The sequence below is a fragment of the Poecilia reticulata genome, chromosome 4 (genome assembly GCF_904066995.2).
Source record: "Poecilia reticulata chromosome 4, P_reticulata-male-v2, whole genome shotgun sequence".
NCBI classification, from domain to species: Eukaryota; Metazoa; Chordata; class Actinopteri; order Cyprinodontiformes; family Poeciliidae; genus Poecilia; species Poecilia reticulata.
In genome coordinates, this window is record NC_088833.1 from 2,453,859 (window position 1) to 2,478,917 (window position 25,059).

Genomic DNA, 25,059 nt, shown 5'->3' on the forward strand with positions numbered 1-25,059 from the left:
GTATAAATTACTCAAGTTAGAGTAAAAAAGTATTTGGTGAAAAAAAAAAAAACATCTAGAGTACTGAGTAACTGAGCAAAAAGTCTGACCTAATATTTTAAAATTATGGTTTTAGACAAACAAAAGTATGAAGTTCTGTTCAAATTCTGGCATTCTGAGGAGTAAAATATACAAATTACTACAAATAAGTACAAATTAACCTATTATGGCACAAGAAACACTTTTCCAAATAATTATTTTTCAGAAAGCTTAACATAAAAATAATACATATAATAGGTCATGTAAATATGTTAGAACATGGTAAAGTACTTTCTGTGACAATATACAGCGTTTATTGGATCTTATTGGCACAACAGGCTCAGCAAATAGAAAATAAAATTAGAACAGAGCTGGTCTAGAAACAAGAAGCGTAATTTGAACATAAACAGCAGTTAGCCGTCTGTGTCTTTTTGGTTAAAACATGTTTGTTCTTCATTTACTGAAGTTACTCACACTATACACAAGTAAGAGTAGCAATAATAATAATAATAATAATAATAATAATAATAATAATAATAATATTTGTCATGCTGTGAACCAAGTTTTTTTCCTTAAATGTAAAATTAATATATTTTTTGTACAATTTAATTTAAAATCGGAATATTTAGTTCTTTCAGCAAATTACCCTTTTTTTTTTATTGACTATAATCGATTAATCACGATTAATCGTTTCAGTCCTATTGCAACACATTTCACTTGAGCTGTTGTTGCTTTTATTACCAGAAACAGCAAATTAAAAACGGAAATTAGGACATTTTGTAAGAACAAAACCTCCAAAAAAAAAAAAAAAAGAAATAAAAAATAAACTTTTTAACTAATAATAAATAGAGCAATGTTAGTGTAGAAACAATTGATCTGGGAAACACTTGAATCACAACCAGCAGCAGCTTTACAGCTCTCTATCGGTTGCCATGGAGACGCTTGGGCGTAATGCTGCTGTGATCGACTGAAATAAACTTCAAAGTCCGAATGATTTAAGTGTCTGCTTTAATCCTGCCTGTGTGCCGCAGCTGTTCACCTGACAGGCACCGAGCGCGCTCACATCTGGACGGAACCGACCTCACACCGGACCGTTCACACCTTCTGCCTCGCGGGTTCCGGATCTCAGAACATTTTTCGGTTCAGACCTTTGTTTTTTCACCGGACAAACATGTCTGGTTTCTATCCAGTTAAACACAACACAATGTGGTCCAATGGTTTGGTCAGATTACAAGTTTGTTTTCACACCTGGTGGACTCGGTTTGATTGGGGACCAACATTGCAACATTGATTACATTTTCAGCTGCTGCGGTTTATTAAATCTTTCAACAACCTGTTCCCCTCCTCGCCTGTGGGGGCGCTTCAACAAGAACCACTGAAGGAAACGCTGAGCACCACTTCCTTCACAAAATGTAAACAAAAGTGAAGATTTTAGCGGTTGGAGGATTTCTCTTATCTTTGGCTGAAGACCACAAGCCATTTCTCCCGCTAGCGCTAACCTAGCATGTTTGTTTTGGTTGTATTTACCCAGAATGCCCTGCGCTGTCGTTCACTTCTTGTTTTTGGAGCGGCTTCCGGTCCGCTTGGCGTTCATGAATCCATTCTAACGGCACCAGAGTTCGCTTCAAACGAACCCAGACCAACGTTTGAAGGCGGATCAGAGTTAGCTTACGCATTCACACCTCAAGCAACTCTAGAAATGAACTGGAGTTGGATTAAAGCAGGCTGAACCCGGCCGTGTGTATACAGCCTAATACTACACTCAGATACATGCATTCATGTAAACAAAACAAACAAACATAAAACAACCGAATTATGAAATTAACGTCAGAATTCTGATAAGAAAAGGACAAAATTCTACAAAAAAAAATCAGAATTCTGAGGAAAAAGTCAATTCTACAATATTAAATGTTAAATTACTTTCAACTTATATATGTTATAATTACAAACTACACCTTTAATTCCATAAATTAAAATACATGTAAACTTTTACCTTAATTTATGAGTCTATAGAAAGTAAGCCTGTTCAACATTTTTGCATTAATATGTACTTTTTTAATGTGTATCTGATGGGAAGCAGCTGATGAAGGTTTCAGCTGCAGTGATGGAGTCATGCAGTGAACACGTGACCATGTGAGGGTTGCTGGTTTGATTCCCAGAGGATCAAAGCCTCCAGATGTCACGCTAATGTACATTTATGTATTTGGGTTATTTCCTTATTTAGGCTGTTGACAGAGCGCCTCGTGCCTGACGGAGCCGCGGACCAATGGGAGCGCGGCCCAGCGCTCGTGCAGCGCTCTGATTGGTCGGCTCGGATGCAGACTGCAGCAGCATCCTCTCTTCCAGACCCAGCGGACATCTGGAGCGGTCCTGCCTGCCTCACAAGCAGACCCTCCAGCATCCGAACATCGACTCCCCGCGTCGAGCCAGCCCGGGGTTCGCGTCTCGCCTGCCGGTGTGAACCCAGCCTCTCCCCGGGGCTGACATCGCTCAGTTCGGCTGGATCTCCGCCAGGGAGCCGCTGCGCTCCGGACAGACTGACCAGCCGGCGGAAACGCGGAAATATTCCCGGAGGAGGAGGAGGAGGATGGTGATGGACTGAGCTGATCCGACATCTGACGGGTCGGAGGCCCGATGGAAGCTGCGATACATCTGGACCTGGATCAGCCCGGTCCTGGTTGCGGTTCGGCGTAAAGACGCGGCTCCATCACCGGCTGGTTCGGTTCTGTTTTTCCTCTTCAGTTTGTCTCGTCACAGACGGACTAAAAGGACCCGGTTCCGAGTTGGAGGGCGCAGGCGGATCCCCCTGCTGGTCTGAATCAGAACCCGTCCGGATCATGAATCACACCCCCCTCTGAGGCTCTAATCTGGGTTTTACCGAACTGGATTTAAATCACAGATTACGCCGCTCCCGGTTCTGGTGATTGCTATTTGGACCTGGTCCTGCTGGCGCTGGATTCGGGGAGCCCTGCTGGCATCATGCCGACCTCCCGGCCTGGTTCGGAGCCGGTGGAGTTCTGGGTGGACGGGTCGAGGCGGGACGGGACGGTGGAGGACTTCTACGGCCTGGGCTCCGAGCTGGGCAGGTCAGGGCGGTTCCGGAGGGGAAGTGGCGGGTTGTTCTGCTCCTTTGAGTGGGCCAAAGTTGGCCACATGTGGGTCCATGTGACGCTCCTCATTCAGGATTAACTTCATAATCCAGCCTGAGATGTTACTGGTAGCCGCGTCCAGCCGGGAACCAATAACACCAGAGCCGCTTCCTGCTCGCAGCAGAGACGGAAAACAGGCTGTTAATGAATTAATGAGGGTTTAACGGTGTAAACATGCAGGAGAGGCTCCACCAGCCGGCAGGGGGCTGGAGGCGGAACCGGCTGGGTAACAACCGGCTTAGCTCAGCGGGAAACTAGCATTTTTAATGCTAATAGTTTTGCTTTTTCATATTTTAGCGATAATATTTTTCCCTCCCACGGATTGGTTAAGTGGTCGCAGAAAGTGGGTGTTCACCGCAGGGGCGCCGCAGGAGGGGGGGCGCCAGAACAGGCAAAATATTTCAAGTCAGAATTTTCTGTATTTCAGAGATTTTTGTGAATATGTAACATATATGATTAATAAGAGAGACACTGATCACACGGATGCATCTGCAGAGCTAAGGAAGCTGGAGAAGCGACGGATGTTTTTCATACGTTTATATTCAAGAAAACATTTTATGTTATATTGTTTTTGTTTCTCTATTTTTATTTTTTTTTTTGCTTATGTTCAGCAATTTTTTGGGACATTTTAAAACATTTTATATTTTCATTTTGATAATTCTTTATTTTAATGCTAAAAATCAAATTTTAATTACTTTTTCAAACCTTTTTTAAAAAATATTAAGGAAATATTTGGTTAATGAACTGCTGTTTTTTCAACCTTATTTATAGGACAGTTTTGCTGACATCACACACAAAATAATAAATGAATGAATGAATCTGCTGCTCAACAATATTTCACATACATGATGTTTGTTCATGTTTCACTGATGTTTTAAAAACAGTTTAAAACTGGAGATGTCTTCACGTACAGCTGAGAAACAGCAGAAATTAAACAATGAAAATTACAAACATGAGCAAGAAATCCTGAGTTCTGAGGAAATTATACTTTTCTTCTCATGTGTTGAAAAAGAGCAGCTCATTAAAACTCGAGGTGAATCTTGGATTCCAGTAAAACATGTCAGATCGTGTTTTATTTCATAAATATTCCAGTCAGAAGTCTCTATCCACTCGTCATCTGCATGAATCTAATATTAATCCTGGTTCTTTAATAATTTATCTGACCCGTTGTTTTCAGGGTGGGATGATTGTGGCTGCAGCTATAATTAGTTTTTATCGGCGGCTTGGAAACCAAGAAGGAGAATCGTAGATTCCTGAAAGGCGGCTGAAGGCGTTTCAGATCGAAAAGGAATCGGTTCAATCGATTTTCTGAAACCAGGAGTTACTGAATGACAACGATTCAGATTTTTACCCCCATGGCGAGTTGCAGCTGCCCAGCACGGTGGAGGCAGCATCATTCTGTGGGCTGCTTTAGTCCACTTTTCAAAGTTGAAATGTAAAGACAGCAGAACAACGTCAAACACATCAGAACTGGAGATGTGCAGAGAAGAAACGTCCATCTTTACAGATTAAATTTAATGTTTTCCTAAACAACAGACTAATATCCTGCTGCTAAAAAAATATAAGATATTTTGTTAACTTATTTACTGAATGTTTATCAGCTGATAAAGTAGTTAAAATAAAATGGCACTTGCATAACTCTGTGCTTCAAAATCCAGATATTTTTTCAGTTTGCTAATAACGTGAAGCTAAATGTCAGCAGCCATAATAACACTGATGTAAGCTAAGTGCAGATGATGCTAATGCTAGCAGGAGTAGCTTAGGAATGAGGAAGCATCTGATTTGTTGATATGGGGGGGGACAGGTGAAAATCTGCTTAGGGCCCCAAAAAGGTTTGGACCGGCCCTGATTATCGTTTAACGCGATTATTACTGGGACAATTTATCCAGAAAAATGTGTTTTAGTGACAGATCGAATGAAAAACATTCAAACGAAGAATTAAAACTAAACATAATGCTGTGGCTGAAAGCAGCGCCCCCTGTCTGTGGCCTGATGTTTACGGCCGTGTGTGTGTGTGTGTGTGTGTGTGTGTGTGTGTGTGTGTGTGTCAGACCTGCTCCGTTTCAACGTTTCCTGGCTCTGATTGGCCGCTGTGTGACACATCATGACTGTGTTTGCTGTTTGTTGGCGCCTCTGTGAACACGAAGCGCCAACGCCAACGCCGCGGCGTCCAACACGCTCTGCTTCATGGTGTCCCGTTGCCATGGAGATCAAGCAGGGCCCTGCATGGCGGTGTGATTGTTTCTGAGATGGATCTGTTTCCCCCACAGAAAACCAGAACCAACCTCCCCAAACACACACACACGCACACACACACCCCACACACACGCACACACACACACACACACACACACACCCACACGCACACACACACACACACAAACACACACCCACACGCACACACACCCACACACACGCACACACACCCACACACACACACACACACCCACACACACACACACACACACACACACACACACACACACACACACACACACGCACACACACACACCCACACACCCCACACACACACACACACACACACACACACACACACACACACACACACACACACACACACACACACACACACACACACACACACACACCTCTATATGAGCAGAAGACCAATTTTCTAAATGTTCTTTTGATCTTAACTGTAGAATAAATTTTTTTATTGAACTTTTTTCTCTCTGAAATGTAAATAAATAAACCGGCGTCTTCACACACACACACACACACACACACACACACACACACACACACACACACACACACACACACACACAGTTTTTTTGACTTTATAAACCTATTTTGCACCATTTTTGGTTTTCTACTCCTTCTAAAAGCAGCAAAACACTAAAAACATGACAAAAAAAAACTAAATAAAACTGTTTTACTTCAGATTAATATCTCTCTCAGTTATCAGGCTCAGACAAAAATTAAATCTTTTTCTTTTTGCATAAAATTACTCAGTTACTAGTTATTCTTTTGTTTTATTTTTATTTTCTTTGTGTGTAACTTTGTTATTTTATTACGCTGCGATCAATAAAGTCAAACTCAAGTGAAGAAGTTATTTCATGTTTTTCCCTCATCAAAACAAACCTGGTTTGTTGCTTCGATTATTCAGAAATCCTCTGATCTCCATGGCAACCACTCAGCCGTGACCATAAGAGCCGCTGTGTCCTCCTGCCATGGGTTCGGGTTTGGTCCGGTTCCTCTGCTCGGCTTCATTCAGATGAACTCTGTCCTCCTTGTGTTTTCAGAGGAGCGACATCCATCGTGTACCGCTGTGAGGAGAAGCAGACGCAGAAACCCTTCGCAGTCAAAGTCCTGAAGAAAACGGTGAGCAGCCAAAGCCAGCGGCATGCAGCACAAACGAGGCGAAGCATTATGACCAGGTTATGGAGAAAAATCCCTCCACAGAGATCAAATGTCTCAGCGATGACGTCACATGATCGGACGCTTTACTCACCTCGAACTGTGAAATATTTGAAAAGTGTCGCCCAGCCGTCCTCTGCTGCTGGTTGCAATTATCAAACTTTAATTTTGTCCTTTAACATGAAAAAAGTCCAGTAAAAAGCACATTTACATCAGACAAAAGGTGGAGATGCAGCTGAACCCTGAATGACATTCCTAAAGTTTAAAGGAGAAACGACAGAAGAGGCGACAGGAGGAAACTCCACGTTCCAGGATCTCCAACTCTTCACGTTTAGACCCAGAGCAACAGTTTTTAAAAATACCAGCATAAAAGGAGAGAACAGAGAAAGAGGCACCTTCCTGCAGCCTGAGCAGGATATTTGGTTTCTTAGAGTAAATTATTTGATCTCTTCCGCTGCATGCAGCGTAATCTGACGATGTAAAAACATCAAACTGCTTTCCTACCGTTACTGTTATCATCACCCGACTTCTAACTGCCGACGTCCGTTTGTTTCAGATTGATAAGAAAATCGTTCGCACCGAGATCGGAGTCCTGCTGCGTCTTTCCCACCCAAACATCGTAAGTATCCACGACCACGTTGATAAAAGCTTCATTTTGATGAAAACATTTCAGTCCGTTTCCGTCAGAAGGTTTCACAGGACTTGCTATCTAAATATTTAGTTTAATAATTAGTCACTTTGGGCTGCGCAGTGGTGCAGTTGGTAGAGCTGTTGCCTTGCAGCAAGAAGGTTCTGGGTTCGATTCCCGGTCTTTCTGCATGGAGTCTCCATGTTCTCCCTGTGCATGGTGGGTTTTCTCCAGGTACTCTGGTTTCCTCCCACAGTCCAAAAACATGACTGTCAGGTTAATTGGTCTCTCCAAATTGCCCCTAGGTGTGAGTGTGTGTGTGCATGGTTGTGTGTCTCTGTGTTGCCCTACGACAGACTGGCGACCCGTCCAGGTGACCCGTCCAGGTGACCTGTCCAGGTGACCCCGCCTCTCGCCCGGAACATTAGCTGGAGAGGCAGCAACCCTCCTGACCCCACTGAGGGACAAGGGTGCAGGAAAATGGATGGAATTAGTCACTTTGAAACTGTCAAATTTATAAACGAATGAATAACTGAAAAATCAGCCCCGTTTTTTTTTTTATCACTGACTAAATCAACCAAATTACTGCAGTTAATTTTTACAGTGTAACTCCATGTTTGATCAGCGTAAAAATCGGCATCAGCATTCCTTCCGTTGGTCTGCAGATCCGCTGAAACGTGCAAACATTTCGGCAAAGAAACGGATTAAACTGAATAACCGCAGATATAAAAACAGCAGCATATGGTTCTGCTGAAGAGCCGCTGAGGCTCCTCTGGATCGGCGCCGCTGAGGTGTTGCTTTGTGGCTGCTGCCGAGACGTGAAGTGTGAGCAGTTATTCCTGGTTACCGCGGTAACAGTTTGTTTCCATCAGAGCCAGCGTTTCTGAGTCACAGGTGGCGAAAGACTGAAGACGGTGTTAAAAATGTTTATCGTCGGAGTTCCTCTGATAACAAAGATGATCATTAATGAGAGTTTGGAGTCGACGCGTTGTTCCCTCCATCTCTGGCTGTGGAGGTTCTTCACTGTGAGACGTTCTGGATGAAGGAACAGCGGGACCTCAGTTCTTCTTATTATGATTTATAAGTAAATTAAACTTTGAACTAATGTTTTAGGTCAGAAAACCAAAAATTTCAGACTTAAATTTCTACAGTTCCAAGTATTAAAAAAAAAAAAAAAAAGTATATATGGATGGAGGGAGGGATGGATTTCCATATTTGTTTTCCAAATTCGGGCTGCACAGTGGTGCAGTTGGTAGAGCTGTTGCCTTGCAGCAAGAAGGTTCTGGGTTCGATTCCCGGTCTTTCTGCATGGAGTCTCCATGTTCTCCCTGTGCGTGGTGGGTTTTCTCCAGGTACTCCGGTTTCCTCCCACAGTCCAAAAACATGACTGTCAGGTTAATTGGCCTCTCCAAATTGTCCCTAGGTGTGAGTGTGTGTGCATGGTTGTGTGTCTCTGTGTTGCCCTGCAACAGACTGGTCACCTGTCCAGGTGACCAGTCTGTTGCAGGGCAACAGACTGGTCACCTGTCCAGGTGACCCCGCCTCTCGCCCGAAACGTTAGCTGGAGAGGCACCAGCACCTCCTGACCCCATTAAGGGACAAGGATGAAAGAAAATGGATGGATGGATGATAAAATTCATACAGATTTGGAAAGAAGATTTGGATTTGATTGGTTGAATCAAATTGTGTATTAATCAAATTTACTTGGAAGATTTTCAACAGTTTTAAAGGAACCTGCGCGTTATCTGGTTTTATCTGGTTTTAACTGGTTTTAACTGGTTTAACTGGTTGTTTCCGTGTTTCAGATCCAGCTGAAGGAGATCTTTGAGACGGACACTGACATCGCCCTGGTTCTGGAGCTGGTGACCGGCGGAGAGCTGTTCGACCGGTGAGAACCAAACCCCGACGTTCAGCTGGTTTGTTGCTTAAAGGCGACATATTGTGCAAAATTCACATTTTGTACGTTTTCTTCGTTCCATTTGAGTCTCAGCTGCTCGTAAAAACAACCCAAGCACTTAAAAAAAAAACACTCGGCTGTTTCTGGAAATAATTTAATGTTCTTTGGTGTCTGGAAAATGAGCCGTTTCAAAAACCTCCAGAAGATCCAGTCACATTTGACTGGCACTGCGCCGTTACCTAGCAACCACGGCAGAGTTCTGTCCGTTACCTAGCAACCACTGCGCTGTAGCTGGTTTTAGCGTTGTACATGCTGTACAATGGCTGCTGGAAAAGACAAGTGTTTTGTTGTTGACTTTACCATCCAGAAACCATTTACTGCATTGTTGTTGGTTGCGCAGGAGGCTCTGCTAATGCTTTTCAAAGTTCTATAATTGTGCATCTGTTTGCATCCATTCTCACATGCGAGGGCAAACGTTGAGTTGGGGGCGTGGCCAGCAGCAGCTTATTAGGATTTAAAGTGACAAAGGCCCTAAAACAGACTAAGGCCTGATTATGTAAGGACAATTTTATGCAAAAGGTAAGAAGATGTTTTGTATAGGCCGTTTCCTAGCCTGTTGAAGGAAGCAGATGAAGCCATGCAGGTTCCCTGGTCAGCTCAAACTGTTGACGGATGATAATGTTGCAGATATTTTACTAACAAAAGATCCAGATTCTGAAGTTATCAGTTTTTCTGGAACTCAGAAAATGTCAAGACTTTTTTCTGAGACTAAGTTCAGTTTTTTTTTAGTTTTTTTTTTAGCAAATTTTTTACTTCTCATAATGAGAAAATTTCTTGTCTAGTTCTAAAAATGTGAGATATTTTGTTGGACATTTACGCCTTTTTTTTAATAGTTTGAACCTGAACCTGGAAGGGGTGTGAATACTTTTGAGCTTGGATCCGAGTTACGAGTTAAATCTGGCTTGAAGAGCCGAAGCCGTTTTTATGTTGGCGGATTTATTTGTTTTCATTTCCACCTGCAGCTGCAGGCGCCGTTTCTGTTGCCATGGTTAGTTTACTGCAGAAGTTACATCTTTAGTCTCAGTAACCGGGTTAGATGAGAAATTATTGCTTTTACTGGGTTTATTCATTTGCAAGATTCTCTGCAGTTCTGAGGCCAGTTTAGGTAGCAAAGCTGCCACGTTGTGTTTGGCTCTTCAGAACCTGGTGAGGTGATTTTAAGGTTGTTGCTCAGGATTAGCAGCACGTCTAATCTGCGTCCTGAAGCTGAATGTATTTTTCTTGTTGGTTTGCAGGATTGTGGAGCGAGGATACTACAGCGAGAGAGACGCAGCGCACGTCATCAAGCAGATCCTGGAAGCTGTGGCCGTAAGACATTTCATCAAACGAATCGTTCAGGAAAACATCGCAGAGAAACGCAAAACATTTCACTGTTCCACATTATTACAGCAGAATTATGACTTTATAACCAGAAGCTTCAGATTTAATTTGGCTGATCAACATGATATAAAATGGGGGAAAGTGATGGAATGTTGTTGCATCTTTTTAAAGAAAAAAATCTGAAAATGTGGCATTTTTAAAGGTACAGTTAAAAATTAACACAAATAATCTGGATTATTTAACCTGTAGCAGAAAAAATGGAAGCTCATTTTTCAAAGTTATTCATTCATTCATAGATGTCAAAACTTAAAAAAACATTTAGTTTAGAATTTAAATATTTGGTTTGGAGAAACACATTTAGTTTACAAAGTCAGTATTTAACTCTAAATCAGTTATTTAGATTAATACTAAATACGTAGTAAGGAAACTAAATATTTAGTTATAAATCTAACATTTAGCTTCACACTAAATATTTAGATGTTGAGCTAAATATTTAGTTTAGAAATTCAATACTTGGCTTGCTAACTAAATATTTAGCTCATTAAACGTTTAGTTTAGAATCCACATATTTAGCTTTGAAACCAGCTAAATATTTAGTATAAAAGCTAAATATTTAGCTTGCTAACTAAATGTTTAACTTGCTAAATACATATGTAGCTTGCTAAAAAAAAGTAGCGTAGAAACAAAACATAAATATTTAGTTTAAAAATTCAATACTTGGCTTGCTAACTAAATATTTAGCTCATTAAACATTTAGTTTAGAATCCATATATTTAGCTTTGAAACCAGCTAAATATTTAGTTTAAAAGCTAAATATACTGCTCAAAAAAATAAAGGGAACACTTCAGTGTTCACTTAAATGTTAAAGTGTTCCCTTTATTTTTTTGAGCAGTATATTTAGCTTGCTAACTAAATGTTTAACTTGCTAAATACATATGTAGCTTGCTAAAAAAAATGTAGCGTAGAAACAAAACATAAATATTTGGGTGCTAAACATGAAACAGATTTCTAAATGAATAAATATCACAGTGAAGCTCAATTTTCTACTGATAAAACTGGATAAATAACCCAAATTAATCATGTTGCTTTTTTACTGTATAACTTTCTAAATGGCATCTCATAGTAATTATCCCCATTTACTCTGATCCCCCTAAATAAGATCGATAGGAACTTATTTCCTCTGATCGGCTCCCGTCTCTGTGATTTCATGATTGTTTCAGAGTTTAGTTTTCATGACTGCAGCTGCTCTGCAGCTTCACTTCCTCCCATCCTGATTGGCTCAGTGTGTTCCCACACCTACCAGCAGGGCGGCGCCTCCGCGGTTTCACACCAAGCTCCACCTTTAAACTGGCTGTTTTTAGACGCGAGGCGCCGCCGGTCCATCAGGTCGTCAACACGGCGGCGCTGGTGTGAAAGAAACACGTTGTCAACACCTTGAGAGGCGTCAGAGGGAGGCTGTGATTCCCGCCATGGAGACAAATCGGTGGTGTTGCTTTTTTTTTTTTTACTGGAAGCCGAGAGAAGCAGCAGAAACAGAAACATGGCTGGAATCTGATTCAGGAAGTCAGAGACAGGAAGTCTGCTCTGATTGGCTGGTTAGTCACTGAATGTTTCCAAACAGAAGTAACTAAACGCTAGCTAAAGGTTAGCATGCTGCGGCTAATGAAGGACGATCAGGAAACAGAGAGAGAGAATCCATCCATCCATCCATCCATCCATCCATCCATCATCAGATCTTGAACGTAAACGAATGAAAAGCCGAGTGCTCCAGTGACTTCTTGTTTCCACCAATCAGAGCTCTTGTTCTTCAGACCCAATTAAATTGATTTGAGTCGTTCTGAAGACGACAGCATGAATACGTTTATCTTTTTAGATTTTTTCAGTGTTTGCAGTTGGATGGTTAATGCTTGTGACCACCAACAGCACTGATAACTTAAATGTGCTATATGCTAATCGTTTAGCATGAAAGCTAAATGCTTGCTAGCTCTGACTCGTCAAAACCAGCTGATCAGAGCCAGGAGGAGGGTCTCAGTGCTGTCAAACATGCTAGTGTATTTGCTGAAGACAGCTCATCGTTACAGGAAACCCATTTTTCTGCAGTCATCAGTAGCCATGCTAACTAGCCTTAGCATTCATGACAGGCCTGCTTTGGTGAAGTAACTGTAGCGTAGCAGGGAGAAAGAGAAAGACGGAGGATGTGAGCAGCGCATACAGAAGGATGATCGATTGCACTGAAACCCTGGTCTGGACGGGAGCGATGGATTTGTTCAAACGACAACAGGATTTTTTTTCCCAGGTTATCCGTCTCCTGCTCAGCTCCTTCAGACTAGCCAGCAGCAGTTAGCAAACACCTGGTGCTGATCTTGTTATAGGAGCTGCTGCTCAGAGCAACGCTGGTAAAAACGTAGTTTAAAGGTTAACAGAGAAGCCATGTTGGGATGACTTCCTGAAGGCGGAGCTTCATAAAGAGCAGGAGGTTTTAAAGAGACAGAGGTCAAATTTTAAGACGTTAAATTACAAAGTCTAATTTCTTGCAAGTCATATTTGACATATGGCTTCTTCATAGCAGCTGAAAGTTTCTCAATTGTACTATGTGTCTGGAAAACACGTCGTACCGGCCCTTTAAGCAGCCACTTAGTTTGCTTGTGCTCTGGGCCGGCTCTGTGCAGGAAGCTTCTTCATGCGCTGAAATCCTCGTCCAGTTTTTGTAACCGTCATTCTCTGATGTGTTTTTGTTGAAGCCACTTTCCTGCGGTCGTGTTTTCAAACTGAAAGTCGTGATTTTTCAAAAGATGTTTTTGCGGCTGAATTAAGTTTATTATAATTTAATGTTTGTTAAGGTCCTCAGTATGGAAGCTGCTGTTAGAGGTTGAGTTTTCTTCTCTCCAGACTGTAGAAACGGTAGATGAAGGTTTTGATTCGGCTCTAAAAGCCTCTGGGACGTCTCGGCGTCTGTGAGACTGATCTGGGTTCTTCGAGCGTCTGCTGCAGACAGACTGGTGCCAAATGTCACAGCCAACCGGCCGAAGGTCGCAGGAGTTCACGCCCCGAATCGGCCGGTTGTTTCTGCGGTAAAAAGGGAAAGAGGCGGATCTTATGAGGAAAACGTTCGGCCCTTTAATGTGCATACATGTGGTGTCTGTAACACTGGAGGTCGTCACTGGTCCATGCAAAAGTTAATATTTTACTTAGTGAACATTTGATTGCAGCAAAGATTTGAGTTGCAGCTAAAAAATACAAATAAAATCAGCATGAGAAAAGCTCAGCTCTATCAGTTATTGATTAGCTCAGTAATAACTGCGTAGAGAAAAGAGTTTGTGCATGAAGAAGCTTCCTGCACAGAGCCGGCCCAGAGCACAAGCAAACTAAGTGGCTGCTTAAAGGGCCGGTACGACGTGTTTTCCAGACACATAGTACAATTGAGAAACTTTCAGCTGCTATGAAGAAGCCATATGTCAAATATGACTTGCAAGAAATTAGACTTCGTAATTTAACGTCTTAAAATTGGGCCTCTGTCTCTTTAAAACCTCCTGCTCTTTCTGAAGCTCCGCCTTCAGGAAGTCATTCCAACATGGCTTCTCTGTTAACCTTTAAACTACGTTTTTACCAGCGTTGCTCTGAGCAGCAGCTCCTATAACAAGATCAGCACCAGGTGTTTGCTAACTGCTGCTGGCTAGTCTGAAGGAGCTGAGCGGGAGACGGATAACCTGGGAAAAAAAATCCTGTTGTCGTTTGAACAAATCCATCGCTCCCGTCCAGACCAGGGTGTTGGATAATGAATCCAACACCTTCAGGTTAAAATACTCCTTCATCTAGAGCTGCTACTGACGACTAATCAATTATTCTGACAATCGGACAAAAACAAAGTGGCAAATTTTGCATATCTTTCAATTAAAGTTCTTACAAAAGATGCAAATAAACAATTAAATCCTTTTTATATGCAAAAGTTAATATTTTGCTTAGTGAACATTTGATTGCAGCAAAGATTTGAGTTGCAGCTAAAAATACAAATAAAATCAGCATGAGAAAAGCTCAGCTCTATCAGTTATTGATTAGCTCAGTAATAACTGCGTAGAGAAAAGAGTTTGATTTATTTTTACAGAATTTGAACCAAGTGAAGCTAAAATGTTTTTTTTTATCTTAACTACAAAAATGTTTATTTTTTGTACCTTTTTGTCTTAATTGCTGCTCAGAGTGAGCTGCTCTTTCAGTAAATAGCATTTCTGTGAGTTTGTACTAACGATTAATCGGTTACAAGATTGGTTGACAATTATTTCAATAATCGATTAATCACGATTAATCGTTTCAGTCCTATTGTTGTCTCCAAATAAATCTAGCTAAGCAGCCATGTTGCAACAGGTTAACAATTTATTTCTCAATGAGATTTATCCTGTATAGATAAAGGTCAAACAGAGCCAAATAAACAGCTTGTAAATGTGGGCGGAGCCTAAACCAGCCGCCGCCGCCGCAGCAGCAGAGGGTCTGGTAGCTGCAGCAGCAGCGGCGCGCTTATGTAACAGCAGCTTCCATCCTGCTGCTCAACAGATTAAAACCAGAGTGGATTAACACACACACACACACACACACACACACACACACACACACACACACACACACACACACACACACACACACACACACACACACACACACACACACACACACACAGACCACTGTTGACCTACATTTACCAAACATACGCCTCTTTATTTCTGCGTGTGCAAGCTTGTGTTGATGTGTGTGTGTGTGTGTGTGTGTGTGTGTGTGTGTGTGTGTTGGGATTACTCCGCCGTTGTGTTTGTTGTGAGTGTGGCGCTAATCTGCAGCGAAAGAAACACAACAGCATCTTTTTATAGCCGCTTCCCAACATGGAGGCGATGACTTTTATCCATCTGGGACGAGAAAAATTAATTAGATTCATGGAAATATTCTTTTGATGTCGCCTCGCACTTGATGCCTGCAGCATATTTTTTTAAAAATGAGGACAGAATCAAGCGAATATTAACAAAATAAACCTCCCACATCTAATTAGGCTAATTGTTATCTGGTCGGAAACATAATTAGACATGAAAAAGGAGAACTGGGTGAAGTTTAGTCTTCAGGGGTTTTAACACATCTTGAACTACATGTACAGAAAAATAAAACATTTTCTGTTCAGTAAAAACTGAAACGTTTGAAAGAGACCCAGAAACCTCCGCGGGCGGCTCGGTCCATAATCCTGGGTCTGTGTGTCCAGAGCCGTCACAGCGGCCGGCAGCCAAACTTCACAGAGAGACGAGAAAGAATCCAGAAAAATAATCACTAGAAAAAAATCCTGTAAAACAAATGATGAGCTCAGCATAAAACAAACACGTCCAAGAACAAAACTTAAACGCAATTTAAAAAACCGCACATCTTTGAAAAGCAAAAGTAGAGCCTCCTGCACAACCAACAAGAACGCAGAAAGTGGTTTCTGGATGACAAGTCAGCAACAAAACTCTTGTCTTTTCCTGCAGCCATTGTACAGTGAATACAGCTGACCAAACGGGCTGGAGCTCAGCTTGGGTTGCTAGGTAACGGGCTGGAGCTCAGCTTGGGTTGCTAGGTAACGGGCTAGAGCTCAGCTTGGGTTGCTAGGTAACGGGCTGGAGCTCAGCTTGGGTTGCTAGGTAACGGGCTGGAGCTCAGCTTGGGTTGCTAGGTAACGGGCTGGGCTTGGCTAGGGTTGCTAGGTAACAGGCTGGGCTTGGCTTGGGTTGCTAGGTAACGGGCTGGGCTTGGGTTGGGTTGCTAGGTAACGGGCTGGAGCTCGGCTTGGGTTGCTAGGTAACGGGCTGGGCTTGGCTAAGGTTGCTAGGTAATGGGCTGGAGCTCAGCTTGGGTTGCTAGGTGACGGGCTGGAGCTCATCTTGGGTTGCTAGGTAACAGTGATTTGATTGGGAAGTTTTGAAACGGTTAGTTTTCCAGACACAGAAAAACCTGAATCTATTGCCTGAAAAGCAGCTGCGTGTTTTTATGCTTTAGCTGCTTTGAGAAGCAGCAGAAACCCGAATGGAAGAATGAAAACATGTAAAATGTGAATTTAGCAAAACAAATAAATCCTCTTTAAAATAAAACATAAAATGGCCTCCAGAAACCTAAAACAGCTGAAAGCCCGTAAATATGACCCAGGCTAGAAATAATTACTAAAATAATGATTTGTAGGCGTCACTTAGAGTAAAACATATCAGCCGGATACCTGAGCAGGTAAAATCTCAGAGAGACTGTTTGTGTTTTGATGTCAGCAGCTGCTGTCTTTAGTTCTCAGACCCAGAAGAGGCCCAGGTGAGGCAGCCGTTCACCTTTCAGGTTGGATTCAAACCGTCTCCACGTCGGCTCCTTCCTCTCCAGCAGCCCAGACTTCTCCGCCCTTCGCTCCGTCGTGTCGCCGCTGCAGGCCGGTCTGAAGATGTTTCTCTGTGTGTTTCAGTATTTGCACGGAAACGGGGTCGTCCATCGTGACCTGAAGCCGGAGAACCTGCTGTACGCCGACCTGTCGCTGGACGCGCCGCTCAAGATCGGTAACCACACACACCGCTGGGAAACATCCACATGTCCAGAAGTAAAAGAAAACCAGCAGCTAAAAGGTTCAAAAAGATCAAAAATTCAAAATGAAGAGACGAAGCAGCCTCAGAATGAACGACCTTCACTAATTTATTGGTTTAATTACGGAGATGTTTCTTGTTTTCCGTTAAGTTTTAAGGAAAATACTCTGTAAATGTCACATCCTGGCACTTTATCAAGAAGCAGAACTTAAACGTTAACTTTAGATTTGTTTAGTTTTGTCTGGTCCACCTGAATATCTGATACATTTTTATTCGTCTTGGTTTTTCATCTACATGAAAACTACATTTTATAAAACTAAAAACAATTATTTATAAAGCCAAGATGGGAGGAATTAGAGAAAACTTTGTAATTGTGTGTGTAAGTGTTTGTGGGAAAACAAATATTTAGCGCCGATCTGTCCGCAATTCACAGTTTCCGTTCCGATGATTGATATTTTCTGAAGAGTAATTTCGTTTTTTTGGCTCCGGTTCGTGTGGCTTTTATCTTTTGATTGTTGTGTTTTATTTTGAACATTTAAAATGTCTTCCAGTTCCAGTGTGGAGTTTCTTCGTCTTTGAGAGGACAAGCTTTTATTATTAATCCTTGATCAATGCAGCCGACCTGAAAAAATCTTAAAACAGCAATATTATCGTTTATCACAATAACTACAATTTATTGTCCAGCAAATTTACTGGCGGGCCCAGTCAGCATGTACAGCGTAAAGATGGATGTTAAAATCGTGATATGATGCGATATTTGTTTAAGAAAATAAGTGATTCGAGGACAAAGCCCTGCAGAACACCAGCGAGAATTATGAAAAAGAGAACAGAACGTCTCCTACAGTCTTGGCTTTCAGTTCTTAACAGCAGTTTTGATCAACTCTGACAGATGGAAACTGTAGTAAAATGGAGGATTGGTCAGTAATGTTGTGTTTTTTAGATAAGAGAATCTAAGGTTTCGTTCACACTGCAGCCTGAAGTGACCCAATTCTGATTGTTTTGACGTAATGACCTGTATCCGATCTTTTCATGGCAGTGTGAACAGCTCAGGTCGGATTCTTTAAGAATGTGACCCATATCCGATACGTATCCGATTCAAATGTGACCATAACGTCCAGGTCGCATTCATCCGAACTGAATGTCACTGATTCTCAACAAATCTCATTATTCTGCTCCTGAAACGCGCAAGTGGGAAGAAAAACAACAACCATGACGGATTATATGAGGATTAAGTTGTTAATTTGCTGCTCCGGTTGGACAACAACTTCAAATATATAAGCTAAGCTCCACCGTTAGCCTCCATGTTTACTTCCGCAAACTCTGAGCTCTTCTTCTTCTTTTTATGGCGGTTGGCAGAACACTGAGAACGCTGACGCTATGGCGCCCTCTACTGCGCATGCGGGACACTTCAGGTCGTTTGCCTGTTTACACTGCAGAACACATACAGGTCGCATTTACTGGCAGCGTGAACGGCCCTGGCAAAAAAATCGGAATTGGGTCACTTCAGGCTGCAGTGTGAACGTATTTTATCGCTATGCGGTGGCTGCAGAAATCCTGTTGCTATGGAGTTAAAATTAAATCATAATATAAATTCACAAACTAGCAGCTTATTATGTAGCGACAGGGCTTACCTTCGCTCTCTAAAAATAAACACAGCTCTCAGTAAAACTGTTAAATAATTAGCATCTCGCCTGCTAATGAGGAGGGAGGCTGGCTGGTGCAGAAGCCGGTCTGGGTCCAGATGGCCGCCGAGCCGCCGGCCATCAGGCGCCGCTCTGCCTCCTGCAGAGAAACACATTCTCCTCACAGCCGCGGCCCGAAATAGAAACTGGACTCAACTTTTGAAGAACATGTCCATGTGACTCGGCTCGGTCCAAATGTTTTCCTTTCTCACAGCCGACTTCGGCCTTTCCAAAATCATCGACGACCAGGTGACCATGAAGACGGTCTGCGGGACTCCGGGTTACTGCGGTGAGTAAAAGCCGAGAGGCTGATGGGGATAAATGAAACCCGGGGGGGTTCGCGGGCAGCCATGTTTGATCCAGGATAAGAGGAGACAGACTCTGAACCACTTCACACAAAACCTTCATCTTTGTTCAGGTTCCCTGGCTCTTAAAGGGACAGTATCGTAAATCCACTTTGTTCTGGTTTATAATGTTATTTTGTCAACCAGCGTTGGGCAGAAACTGGTCACATTTACTTTAGTAACTTTTTTTTTTAAACTGTACTTTGAGGAGTATTTTTACTACGCTGCACTTTTTACTTTTTGTTGAGTAATTTTATTATAAAGTGTTTCTTCTCTTACTTGAGTAAAATTTCTGGATTTTTTACCCCTTGAATGAAAAACAAACATGTTAAAACCAGAAATTCACCACTCAGACACACACCTGCAGTTTCTATTAAAGCTTCATAAGTTTTTATTGAAAAATTTTCTTTTTCTGATTTTATTATTTTTCTTACTTATATGAATTATTGTGATTTTAGTCCTTTTTTTATGTTTTGTTTTTTTGGCTGTGGATTTGACGATTTGTTAGAAAAGGTTTGCACACCTCTGGTGTAGATCGTAATATTCTGCATTAAAATCCCACTTTTATTGATCCTTAATCAGAAATGAAACGCTTCCTGAGTTGAATTAGTGTTTCCATCAGTCTGTGTGTAGCTGCGTTCACCTGTGTGGCTGACATGTGGAGGTGGGCGGCGAGGCGTTCGCTGCAGCCGCTGCTCTGTGGGATTTCTCAGACCTCTCGGCCGGAGCGTCTGTCGGTCATCTGGACGCTAACCGCTAGTCGCTAACCGCTAACCGCCCCCCTCTGCCTGCAGCTCCAGAGATCCTGCGGGGTAATGCCTACGGCCCCGAGGTGGACATGTGGTCAGTGGGTGTCATCCTGTACATCCTGTGAGTCCGCGCACGCGCACGCGCGCACACACACACACACACACACACACACACACACACACACACACACACACACACACACACACACACATCATCAGCTGACACGGTGTGAACCGGAGCATCGCCTCCATGTCTGTTCAGGGACATTAAGTCGGTTCTAATGGAGCCTGACGATGCATTCAGGGACCGTCAGTCAAAATTCACTTCTAGACTTTTCTGACTCGTTGGAACGGGAGTCAGATTAAATAAAATCTGAATCGAAAATCCTTTTTAAGTTTTCAGATCTATGACGAGTAACTTCCCTTTCCTACAATTTTTTTTATTTTTTTCTGTACTTTTGACTGAATGATTTTGACGGATGTGAGGAAAAGTTTGTCAGCCGGAATAAATTAATAGTTTAGTCCATAAGAGCTCAACAAAAACATGAGTGGTTGAATTTTCCATGAATAAATTGTGGTTATAATCCACAGAATAATCCGTTTGTAAATTACACTGTCAAAAATCACCGGAAATCTGGGTAAAGAAAACAATTAGAGGATTATATTTTAAATATCACCGTTTGAAACTAAATAGTTAATTAACAAGATTAGGTTATGAAACTAATATTTATATAGTGAGCTAAATCTGTAGTTTGACACTACGTATTTAACTCTAAGCTCAATATTTAGCTAATATGCTATAGCCAAAGGTGGACTATCAAAATAAAAGCTGGTTTTTGCAAACCCCTTTAAAAACTCGTGTTGGAGCCAAATGCTTAGCTTGCTAACTAAATATTTAATGTACAGTTAAATATTTAGCTCCAAGTTAAATAGCTAAAGCAAACTTCACGATATTAAGCCTGAAACACAAATATCTATACTTTAAAAAGTGAATCCCCTAATAAGCCAAATTATTGCTGCTAACTTTTGACGGTGTACCAAACGGCTCCGTAATTCTGGGAGTTTTCTCTCTGTGTGACGGCCGGTGGAGGCGTCCGGTCAGCTTTAAAGTTCTGCTTCCTGTCCGCCAGACTCTGCGGCTTTGAGCCGTTCTTTGACCCGCGGGGCGACCAGTACATGTACAGCCGCATCCTGAACTGCGACTACGAGTTTGTGTCTCCCTGGTGGGACGAAGTCTCCCTCAACGCCAAGGACCTGGTAAGTTCCTCACGTTTTCCAACAAAACTGAATTTTTAAGTCTTTAGGACTTTTTTATGGAGCCCCTAGTGGCCACATGTCGGAAAATCTTTATTGTTCGCTCGCAATAAATTAGCAATTTGGTCTCTTTTGTGTGCAGTCATAATGATAACAAATGTCTGAAATTACACTGCAAAAACACAAAATGTTACCAAGTATTTTTAATGTAATTTCTAGTTCAAATATCTTAAAACACTTGAAATAAGACAAAACTAATTTACAAGAAACTTTTCAACAAGATAGGAGGTTCATAACTCAATAATTATTTAATATTAATTTAAAAAGTGACTTTTTCCACAGGCACAATTATTGACTTAAAACAAACTCGTACTTCTTGCTGAAAGGTTACTTGTGAGTTTTGTCTCATTTCAATTGTGTTTTAAGACATTTGAACAAGAAATCAGATTAAAAATACTTGGTAAGATTTTGTGTTTTTGTAGTGTACATGTACATGTACACCTTTAAAGAGAAACATATTTCTACATTCTCGACTCGCTGCAGAAATTGATCTATTAACTGTTGTTTAAGATGGATGGGACTGAACATTAAAACGGCTCTTTAATCATTTAGCCTGCCAAAACTGAAAAATCTAAAATCAAAACTGTCAGATGACTTCATTATTTATCTAACAAGATATTACCACATGTGGAAAAATCTTACATTGGAGCAGAAAAACTTTCAGTGCTAAAGTTGCTGCATGAACTGTACACAAATTCTCCCATGTCCACCAGGGGGCACCATAGTTTAACAACAGCTCCAGGTAAACGTTCCTCCTCCCTGCCTTGGACATCCAGATGTTGCTGGGTTTTGCTGCCTGTTCTTCACTAAATGGATGGAAAAGTTTGAGCCTTTCCTTTGACAACCTGCTGTTGTTTCCCCTGCAGGTCAGTAAGCTGATTGTTCTGGACCCTCACAAGCGCCTCAGCGTCCGGGAGGCCCTGCAGCACCCCTGGGTTCTGGGCAAAGCCGCCCGCTTCTCCCACATGGACACGACTCAGAGGAAACTGCAGGAGTTCAACGCCAGGCGCAAACTTAAGGTAGACAAAGTTACTTCTGAGGTATAACGGCTTCAAAAACCTTTGGGCGTTTTAAAATACTTTATATATTTACGCAGTTAAATCTCATTGGGGCCTAGGAACTTATTTTTAAAGAGATAAACACGTGATATATTTTCTAAAGAACAGGCAATAAATGAACTGAAAATGTGAATGTTCATACCTGTTTAAACAGGTATAAAACTGCACCCGGCTTATCTTATTATAAATAGAGTTTTTATGCAGGTTTTATACTGACCTCACGCTAATTATGACGCCTGCTTGTGCTCCTCTGAATGAATGTAACTTTTTTTTAACTCAACCTGGTGGGCTGCTGCCATGGAGCTCCGTTCTCCAGGTGTAGCAGGTTTTGTGGGGAAATGGTGCTGTGAGTTTAACAATCCGTCACGCTGCATTTCAGGCTGCCATGAAGGCTGTTGTAGCCACCAGCAGGATGCACGAAGGATCCCGCCGTCGCACCGACAGCTGCGAGATGCCTGGCTCAGGGACGTCCAGGCAGAGCAGCATGCAACAAGACCCGCCTCCAGAGTCAGCAGGCTCCGCCCCCGATGAAAAAGAGGCCCCGCCCCCCGACCAGCAGGTTCCCCAGACCGACGAGTCCACGCTGGCCAATCAGAGCGCAGCCAGCCCCTCCCCTCCCTGTAGCCCGAACTCCCCCAGCTCTGAAGCTTCTCCCACAGGCCCCGCCCTCGTCAGACCGCCGCTGCGCGCCGACGGCCTCCGACAAGCGTCGGTCATCCCCAAGTCGATGCTGGTCCAACCCCGGCTGCCGCAGAAGAGCTGCTCCGTCATCGAGTCGGTCCACAGAGGCGAGGCTACGCCGCCGCTGGGCTCGCCTTCCAGTCCCAACAACCTCAGCAACGGCTTCACGCCGGGGGCGGAGCCTGGCACCAAGGCCGCCCCCTGCCAGTGAACGCTTCACAACAACAAACCCAACAGTTGAGCCTTCCAGTCGTTTTTTACTGACATCCCAGTTGGTGATCTGGGAACAAACTGACTAACGTTTGTGTAAATTTAAAAACGCCTCTGCTGGAGTTTCACTGGACTGTTTGGCTCGTTAGCTAACAGCGGCGCTGAAGCCGATGGTTGTTTGGAGGACTGAAAGAAGCCAAAAGAGCTAATATCAGACATGACTGGATGCATATTTAAGCATAAATAAGGATTTTTGTGGAGGATTCCTGGAATGAATGTAAACCTGGAGATAAGGAGAAAATGGAGGTTGAGCTATTTTTCACAGTTTCGGCTCAGATTGAAGATCTGGGTGACAACAAAAGGGTTTCAGAGTATATTTTCCTGTAAAAACATTCATGTAAACAGGCAGCAGGCCTCTGGATTTCAGTTTTCTGGCTCTTCCTGTTAACATCCAGAGTTTGGATCTCATTAAGAAAAACTTCCACTTTGCTTCTCTGATTGTACCGTTCTCCGGCTGCAGGACCGCGTGTTTGGAAACGTTAACTCGGCGGTCTTTAGTTCATGACTGTAGTAGACATTCAGCATTTCTAGGCAAACACAGCCTGGTTTAGATCAATTTAGATATTTATTCTTGTGAATGTGTTCAGTTGAGAGCTGGAGGCAAAAATACACCATTTTCTCTGGTTTAACTCGACGTAACGCATTAAACCATCGGTCAGTTCAGGCTTGAGCTACGAAACAAAATTATGAATAAATAAGTACTAAAAAATCTGAATTCAAACCAGTTACTGAGGTTATGGTGAAAACTAATTTTTATTTTAATTAAAACATTTAAATACACTCATGTTAGAAAGTATATTAATGAATGCTGTATTTACAATGTAATAAATTCAATTGTTAAAATTAAAAATTCACAAATACTGTATCAAATAGATAAATGTCCCCATGAAATGGGGGCGGGGATTATTTTGTTAATAATAAATTACTTATTTATTGATGGGGTTTTATTTTGTTAAATAAATTAATCTGAGAGTAACAAAATAAATATAAACCTATATTCATTTAGCTTTATTTCATGGAAAAATGTACATATTTGATGGTGTGTTAATAATAGCAGTATATTTTATTTAATTTTGAATAAAACGACTCCACAGTAGATTTCATAAAGCGCACTCATTAATAATATAGAAGCTACTTTACCTTGTTTCAGCAAAAAGGCTGAAACTGAGACACAGAAACGCATTTAAGTTAATAATCCCAAAAACACGTCAGAAATGGTACAAGCTTCCATTAAATGCTTAAAAAGTTGGATCTTTCCCACGAAACTCATCAGTTATAGCCAAGTCTACTAATTTTGCCAGAAAAGGCAGTAAATCATCAAAGCTAAGTCATAACCGACGTATATTTTATCATTAAAAGCCCAAGTTTGACAACTTCCCTGCCTATGAGTGGATGCAAACTGTAAACGGTGTTTTCCGTTTGCTCGATAGACAGGAATGGTTGCCAAGGAAACAAAAATAACTCAGTTGGAAGCTAAATGGCTTTTTAAAGCCGAGCTGTTTTTACTAAAGAGAATTTAGTTGAATTATTGAGCTGATTTTACAGCATTAGTTTGTTTTTCTGTTGACCTCCTGTCCGCACTCCAGCTCAGCAGGTGGCGGTAAAGCACCTTCTCCACCGCCATTAAAGAAGAAGCCGGGCTGTCGCCATGGTGACGGTTTGACGGTTGAAACTTCACCGAAACGGTTTTTATTTAGGTGTTTAGCTTGGAAAAAGCAACCAAATTATTATATCGGAGTAAAGAAAACTAAACTAAAAAACGGGAATAACTTTCTCCTGCGCTCTTAACTGAACACAAACATCTCAGATAAACGGTTAATCTCAAAAACGTTTCCTTAAAATGTTTAACTGGGACAAACCGAGCTGTTTTCCCTCTTCTTCTCCTGCCTGAACATGGCGGACTGATTGTATCTCATTAAAATGGAGGAACGATGAGAGCTGCTGG

The 25,059-nt window shown here is 42.0% G+C and overlaps 1 protein-coding gene and 1 long non-coding RNA gene across 2 annotated transcripts; one reads left to right on the forward strand and one right to left on the reverse strand.

Annotated features, from left to right (window-relative positions):
* The first annotated feature begins 2,006 nt into the window (after window positions 1–2,006).
* si:ch73-60h1.1 (calcium/calmodulin-dependent protein kinase type IV) lies at window positions 2,007–24,535 on the forward strand. Its single transcript, XM_008406354.3, has 11 exons — window positions 2,007–3,104; window positions 6,434–6,512; window positions 7,105–7,167; window positions 8,982–9,064; window positions 10,369–10,441; window positions 16,902–16,992; window positions 18,913–18,987; window positions 19,837–19,912; window positions 20,922–21,048; window positions 21,972–22,124; window positions 22,543–24,535. The coding sequence occupies exons 1-11, from the start codon at window positions 2,998–3,000 to the stop codon at window positions 23,053–23,055; spliced, it is 1,440 nt and encodes a 479-aa protein (XP_008404576.1). The 5' UTR covers window positions 2,007–2,997; the 3' UTR covers window positions 23,056–24,535.
* LOC145551379 (uncharacterized) lies at window positions 15,076–19,677 on the reverse strand. The gene is made up of 2 exons (XR_014087181.1): window positions 18,648–19,677; window positions 15,076–17,051 (listed from the first exon to the last, which is right to left on the reverse strand). It is a non-coding gene; the product is annotated as an uncharacterized LOC145551379 (long non-coding RNA).
* Window positions 24,536–25,059: the final 524 nt, after the last annotated feature.